The 7,501-nt window shown below is 48.1% G+C and overlaps 3 protein-coding genes across 3 annotated transcripts; 2 read left to right on the top strand and 1 right to left on the bottom strand.

Annotated features, from left to right (window-relative positions):
* Positions 1-266: 266 nt before the first annotated feature.
* AK88_01237 (uncharacterized protein) lies at positions 267-1,422 on the bottom strand (the record flags this gene model as incomplete). Its single annotated transcript, XM_012478873.1, has 6 exons — positions 267-404; positions 538-672; positions 767-819; positions 927-1,021; positions 1,178-1,283; positions 1,386-1,422. The coding sequence occupies 6 exons, from the start codon at positions 1,420-1,422 to the stop codon at positions 267-269; spliced, it is 564 nt and encodes a 187-aa protein (XP_012334296.1).
* A 762-nt stretch (positions 1,423-2,184) lies between these two features.
* AK88_01236 (uncharacterized protein) lies at positions 2,185-3,686 on the top strand (the record flags this gene model as incomplete). The annotated part of the gene is made up of 2 exons (XM_012478872.1): positions 2,185-3,489; positions 3,612-3,686. The coding sequence occupies 2 exons, from the start codon at positions 2,185-2,187 to the stop codon at positions 3,684-3,686; spliced, it is 1,380 nt and encodes a 459-aa protein (XP_012334295.1).
* A 1,838-nt stretch (positions 3,687-5,524) lies between these two features.
* On the top strand, positions 5,525-7,465 carry AK88_01235 (uncharacterized protein; the record flags this gene model as incomplete). The annotated part of the gene is made up of 1 exon (XM_012478871.1): positions 5,525-7,465. One exon carries the CDS (start codon positions 5,525-5,527, stop codon positions 7,463-7,465), a length of 1,941 nt encoding a protein of 646 aa, XP_012334294.1.
* Positions 7,466-7,501: the final 36 nt, after the last annotated feature.

Below are 7,501 nucleotides of genomic sequence, written 5' to 3'. Positions count from 1 at the left end.
CTGCCCCCAAAAAAAAAAAAAAAAAAAAAAAAAAATATGAACAACTAGCTAAATATGTACTAATTGGATAGAAAAAAAAAAAAAAACTTCAAATTTTCAACACGGCAAAATGGAAATGAAACACCTGAATGTGTGCAATGGCGGGTGGTTACTCATTTTTATCCATTTAGAAGAAGGGAAGGGATGAGAGTTGTATAAATATAAATGGCTCACTTACCTAATTCGATGGGATAGGTAATTCTCCTGCGTCTCAGTATTTTTCCTCCTCATCCAGGGGGCCATTTCATTTGCCTTTTGGCCAGGATATGTAAATGCAGGTAGTAAACGGACTGGCAGGCTTCAGGGCCGTTGTTCACGACGAGGCGGAAGTCACCCAAGTTGTTCTTCCTTACAATTTCGGAGACCTTCCAGGGGGAGGGAGGGGATAAATTAGTACGTCGTGAGGTGCAGGCCATAGGGGAGACATCACACGGAGAGAGGTCAGACGGGGTGGGAAGCCATTTGTCGCCCCTTAATTGCTCCGCGTTTATATCTTACCGCCCACATCATGTGACCCAGGATATCTTTGTGCCTCTCCTCCGCCTTGCTGAGCCTCGTCAGCCCATCCCTCATTTTGGGGATGACGAGGATGTGCACGGGGGCCTGCGGGTTGATGTCGTTAAAGGCGAGGACCTGCAGGGGGAGGGGGGTAGCAGCGGGTGATGCACCGTAGCGTGGACGTCGCAGGTGGTACGGCATATATATATGCGACACCAGGGAGGAGTACCTTGTCGTCTTCGTACACGAGGTCCACCTTCACTTCCTTCCTTGCGATTTTTCCTACAGTATAGGTGCAGGTGTTACGTGGTCGTCTCATTTCAAGCGGTGTGTTGTCGCTCAGTTAAGGCGATGGGTGGTCGCTTCTGGCTTCCTCTTCAGCGACTTACCAAAAATGGAGTCGCCGTTCTCGTCTTTCCCGGCAACCGCAAGTGCTCTCTCTTCCTCGTCCGCCATTTTTCCTAGCCTTCGGTTTACAGCTCTTCTGCAAAGGGGGAGGCGGCATGTGATGGTGTGCTAGCACAAGAGGGAAGCCCCTTAATGAGTGGTAAGTCCCCACTCTTGAAATGAGGATATATACATGGTCGTCGCCACTGGCATGTACAAACAACTTTGTCCCCTCTCTCCGTGCTAGACTTACGTGAGGTGCTTGTTCCTATATGCTAGTTTGGTGAAACAATTAAATGCGAAGTTTCGAATGTTGAATGGGATGGTTCCACCGGAGGTTCTCATAAAGCAGAGAAGAGCTGCACAAGGGGGGGGGGAATAAGTGGATATGGGCGACGTGGACGGGGTGCACACGTGGGTGGGTCGCTCCTCACACGGGTGGCTCCGCACGTGAGTCTCACGTATGTCGCTCGTGCTGGAGGGGGTATATACTATCATGGACGTTGTCACTGGGGAAAGGAGGTCTCAACCGGTTTAGGGTTTCCCCCTCTCTATCCACCTCGTAACAAATCGAAATGGGTTCCCTTACGGATGCATAAAAGAAAATGGGGGAAGTTCATGTAGCTGCGGGATCCGGGTTACAAGTGGGATGACGGAGTTGAAGTGTACTACATATGTGTTAGTTGTTGGGGAGTCACTACATTGGGTGCTTCTCCTTACCCTTGCGGAGTTACGTTGTTGTGTATTTTTTTTTTTTTTTTTTTTTTTTTACCCCTTGTTCTTCTCCCGTGTGGCTTTTTTGCCCACCCAGTAGATTATTGCACGGGTGTATCGCCGGCGTGAATTTTGCACCTCGCGCGGGGACAGGGGCGCTCCACGAAACACACTCTCTCGACTCAGTTGGGCCTACACTTTTCTACCGTTGTCAATAATACAAAAGGGAAGAAGAAGCCCAAGTCGCTCTCTTATGGAAGCACACAACACGTGGCTTACCCCACTCATATGTGCATCAGCTCATTTGTTTTTTTTTTTTTTTTTCTCCCGTTGTGGATGTGATAGTGGAAGGACACAGCGGGGGAGCGTTGGCTTATTTTTTTTTTGGGGGGGGGGATAGTGTTATATACACTACACGGAAAAGAGAAAAAAAAAGGCGAGGTAGGCCACGGTGTTGTGTGATATGTGCCCTTGTTTCTATTACCATATTAATGATGCGACCGTGTCCCCTTTTTTTTTTTTTCTGTATCCCCCTTTTTATATCAAATGGCAACAAAGGCCCCCTGCTCGCAGGCGAGTCGGTCGCCACGACTGAAGCGGGCGCTGTGTGTTAAGTACATAAATTTTTTAAGTTACACAAAAAAAATTAACCTGAAGGGACCCTGGAACAGATATTACGGTTGTTTGTTTCGAACCACAGGACCAGGTGTGACATCCATGAAGGGGTTGGTGAGGAGAACCGTGATGATGCCTCATGGAGGAGGACAGTTAGTACGAAACAAAGACATGTTGTTTGGTAAATTGCTAAGTCATGTACTCTCCAATCCAGTAAAAATCGCATCGTTTGATGTTGATGGTACGTTGATCAACCCCACAGGAGAGAAGCACCCGAACAATGTCCTCATTAGTATGGAAGCATTACACAGCATCATTCTGTTAAAAAAAATACACCAATATAAGGTAGTCGTTTTTTCTAACCAGACGAATGTCTCTTCCCCTTTGTATGACGCTGCTCATGTGGAGCAGAACAAGCTCCCAATCCTCTTCTCCAAAATGGAACAGTTAAATGATGCGCTGCGATACTTTTATGCACTTTATGCAAGTCAGGTGGGGGTTGCACTGAATGGAGGTGGGTACCGTTCAATCGAGCGTCGACTTGGGGAACGCCAACGTGGGAGAGGCCGCCCTGCTCACACAAGCAACTGCGCGGTGAACGCTTTCTTTGCAGTAGGGAAAGGCAATATCGAGGCCCTGGACATGTACCCCAAGCCCAGCGAGGGACAGTATTGCTTGTTCATATGTCTCGAGGGGATCAAATATGCACTCATATTAATGAGTTACTTTGGTAAAGCACACAGGACTCTACTGGAGAGGGAAGTAATGAAGCAGAAGGACAAACCTGTGGCAGATTTCCTTCAACTCGTCCTCGACATGTTAAACAATCCCTTTTTATGTGCCCTGGTGAAGAAGCTTCGCAGGGGTCTATTTCACCTGAACAAGGTCAGGTTATATGTGTTGGATGTGTACATAAATGCCCTGTTGCACAAGATGGAGTTATACACTCGCTTTGGCAGGGATCACCCTGGGTATGCGCCCTACATAGAGTTTTTTTTGAGTGATGCAGAGTGGGGTAACTGCTATGCTGGTCGTGTTGGCGTGGTACCCCCTTCCCCGGAGCTTCTCCGTGACGAGATTTTTCTGGTCCACCTGACCCGCTGCCTGGCGCGCAAAAACGAAATCATGAAGCGCCTCGCGTCCACCTTCTCCAGTGTGCTCTTTAATTTTAAGGAGAGCTTTTACGCGGGGGACAACGTCGGCCGGGACTTTGACAAATCGGACGTGGACTTCCAGGTAGGTGTGCGTGTGTGCCCATAGCCACGTAGTTGTGCGTGTGTACACGCATATGTACAGGCATATGTGCACGCACAAGTACACACACATGTACACCCCCCCCCTTTTATCTGCCCTGTTAGTTTGCCGCACGGGCTGGGATGAGACTCCTGGATGATGGACAAGTACGCCAGATGGGTGGCCCCAAAGAGGGATGAAGACGGGCTGCGCACCTTTTGCTTCCCATTCGTTTGCGCGTTTGCATGTGCGTTCGCTTGTAAGCCCATTTGTACGTCCACGTGTACACCCGCGTGCACGCCCATTTGTTAATTTTTTTTTTTTTTTTTTTTTTTTTTTGTTGTAAATTTCCAAACTTCACCTGGAGCTGTTGCAAAAATACATTATTATGTTCCACGTTGGATAAGTGATAAAGACAGGCTTAGGGAACAGGCAACTCATCGACTCTTCCCGCATAGCCGACACAGGATGTGAATACTTCCTCGAACAGTTGTTGAGGTGCCAAGGCTGCTGACCAAAACACACACATGTGCTTTGTCCCCCCCCCTTTTGGGGTAGAGGAACAGAATGCCTTTCGCGTGCACGTTATATCCCCCTAATGTAAAAGCGTGTAACCACCTCAACACACCATGGGGACGCAACAGAGGCATCGCACATTTGAGTGCACATAATAATACTATTGGGAAAGGGATAGAGACCTCACACAGGAAACGAGGTAGCTAGAGGTGATTGATATAGGGGGGGTTGGTCGGCACTTGTGAGAGGAAGCTCTATTCCTGCTCAGTCTGTTCGTCACTCCGATGGGCTTACGCACCCTGCATGTGTGATGTGTGTTCTCCAAGTAAATCTTTACACGCAGGACGAGGTGCGATCTCCTCCTTTTAATTTTTCCCCCAAGCGAGGAAATGATTGTGAGCCAAGTCGGGTGCACTTAATAAGGAGATGATCTGCTAGCCATTTACCAGTTGTGCATGCGTACATGTGAAAATTTTTTTTTTTTTTTTTTTTTGCACACCTTGCTATCGTCTTCTCCGACTCCATTACATTAAAGGGGCAAGCAAAAAAAAAAAATAAATAAATAAATAAAGGCACCCCGAGAATGCACCCTCCGCCATGGTGCATTAACGTTAACGGTGCAAGTCCAGAATAGGTAGAGTTAATCTTGTGCATGTGGAACTTCCGGGGGTGGGTAATCTCTCCCCCGTGTGTATGCTTCCCAACTGGGGGCGGAGGGGGGTAGATCGATCTGGTGCTCGCTTGGCGAGGGTAGTGGGGTGGGGGTGTGAAGCAAAAGTTGTTTCCATGTGAGGTGTATACACTCTCCCGCTTGTCAGGCCCTTTGTCGATCCCTTTTGTAATTGACTTTTAGCTTGTGTGCAAATGTGTATTTGTACACCCCTGCTCTTCATCTCTCCCCCTTGGGCTAACCAGGGATGGTTTTTAATATGCCTCCTTTTCGCAAAGACTGATTGCTTGCGAAGCTGGTTGAGCTGGAAGCAGGGCAGGACACACAAGCAGGACACTCGAGCAGGACACACTAGCAGCACACACAAACAGGCCCACTCAGGAGGGCGACTCACCGGGCCAACTGAGAGCACGCTTCCCAATTACACCCACGTCCCAATTACACCCGTTTCATCACCCCCACACAGATGTATCACCTGTGCAACAAAAAAAAAAAAATTAAGTTACCCCCCGTGAGGCATAGTGGGGTATGGCCTCCACAAACAGCCACTCGTCGCATGCCTGATTTCGCTGCGACGATTTAAAGAATTAACAGGACGTCCCCATTTCCGTTAACACGTGCCTCAGGGGAGAATATGGACGCGCACGTTTTTTCGTCACTGCGTGGGGGCACAGCTAGACTTAAACAAAAAAACACATATATATACGCATACATATACATATACATAGGTGTAGTGGCTCCCCCGGACACAACGTTAGGCGAACTCTCCTTGAGGTGACTCCCCTTGAACGAGTTGTCACACGCCTAACGTTGAGCTTAACCCAAACGGGGGGGAGGGGCAGCTCCTCCACGATGATGCAGTATCCAGCAGGCGCGAGCCTCTTCGCGGGTGGCACAGATCAAAGTGGCCGCAGCGACGGCAGCGGCAGCGGCAGCGACGGCAGCGACGACCGAATGGATGTTGACATGGGAAAAGACATGCACGTGTGCGTAAAGAGCACCATGATGGAGCCACCTATCCCCACGCATGACACAGAACCGGTGAAGAGTCACACGAAACATGTGCAGGCGAAAGACGAAGCTGCTATAGACACATCAAGCGCAAGGAATGCAAATGTGCTGTGTGAGCATGGGAAGGGACACATGAGCAAAAGTGTGGAGGAGGGGGTTAATACAGGAAGCGTTGTAGAGCGGGGAGAGGAGGATATTTTGTTGAGTCTCCTCAAGATGAAGGACCTAGTGGCAGACCACATTATACAGAAAGGAAAGAATGAAAAATGTTATATGGATCAGATAAACGACTCGAAGAATTATTTGAGACAGACAATGGAACAAGAGAGTAGGAATGAAGATTCTTCAAAAATGTTTCGATGTGGGTCAGAGTATAATGGTTATTCGCAATTGCTCGATTCAGGATTAGCATTTACTCATGTCAAGGTAGTAAGTGGAGTGATGATACATACGTTCAAATGTTTCCGTCATGTGGAGTGTGTTGGGGGGGAAGCATTTGTTCTTACCACAGGGAGTAAATCATTATATACTGAAATATTTATTAAAGGTAATCTTTGTATATTAAAAAAGGAACCCATGTTACAAAATGTGAATTGTGTGGTGAAGCGTTACCAATGGACTTTTTTTGAAAATTGCTACAATGTACGCTCTGGAAGGAACAGAGCCATCGCCATGGGCTACAAATATTTTAATTCTAGTACGAGCGCAAGAAGATATGTGCGAAATTTTATTTGTGGTATGAAAAAGAGGTGCATCAGTCGATTACGGGTAATAAATTATAAAGGCACGAAAAACACGTGGATCGAATTTAACTCTACTTACCATGAAAAGAATTGCCTGTTCTACAGACCCTGGGAATGGGACAACGAGGAGAGGAGTAGGACAAAAAAGAGTGGGGGCAATGGATTCAACAAACTCGCAAGTCATGGCAAAGAAAAAAAAAGGAACACCCGTGATGGAGGAGGGGGCATGGAACGACCTGCTGAAATGATGAAAGAAAATCAAATGGCCTTTTATAACAATCCGGTCATTTCTACCAGTTGCAAAATAACCCATGGGAGGAGTTCCTTCGAGCAAGATTTAAGAAGCGGTGCGGAACAGTTAAATGCAACGTCTAACTGGGGAAACGACAACGGTGTGACGGTCCTGCTTGAGCATGCTGCTCAAACTACTTATCGTGGTCAGGCTGCTTATGGTGGCCACAGGGCAGCTGACGCACAAAACAACTTCACGTTGATCCCTCCAAGCCTGAATCGCCAACTGGGTGCAGTTACAAACCGTTACTCCCAAGTGTACCCCTGCAACGGAAGTGGCGGCCCCCCCAATATGAGTCAACCCAATCAGGTCAGACCAGTACCCGCATCTGGCCAAGGTCTTGCCACGCGTTATCATAGGGGAGCCCACCTAAATGGAAAGGATGCTTATGCAAAGGACGCATGTGGAAAGGACGCGTATGCGAAGGTTTTTCTCCCAAGTGGAGAGTGTCAACGGGAAGGCGAAACCCTAAGAAAACATGGTCCGCGTGGCACTACCGGCATGTATAGAATCTACAATGGAGTAGACACCACGAGGTTGTTGCCCCTGGAAAAGGAGAATGGCCCAAAGGAATACCCCTCCATGGGTAGCGGCAATATACAAGGAGAGGTGGACCCCAGCGTGTGTAAACGCGTGAGCAGTGGCGCCATCAATGAGAGACTGCTCAGCACAAGGACAAGGGGACAGAAAAAAAAAAAAAAAATGATAATTGAAGAGATCAGGGGGGAAGCGACGAGAGATCGATGAACTGTACATGTGGGCAGCCCCTCTGCGGAGGCCCTT

Source organism: Plasmodium fragile, assembly GCF_000956335.1.
Source record: "Plasmodium fragile strain nilgiri unplaced genomic scaffold supercont1.10, whole genome shotgun sequence".
In the NCBI taxonomy this organism is placed as follows: Eukaryota; Apicomplexa; class Aconoidasida; order Haemosporida; family Plasmodiidae; genus Plasmodium; species Plasmodium fragile.
Note: the sequence above shows the minus strand (reverse complement) of the source record. Positions and strands in the feature narration are given on the sequence as shown.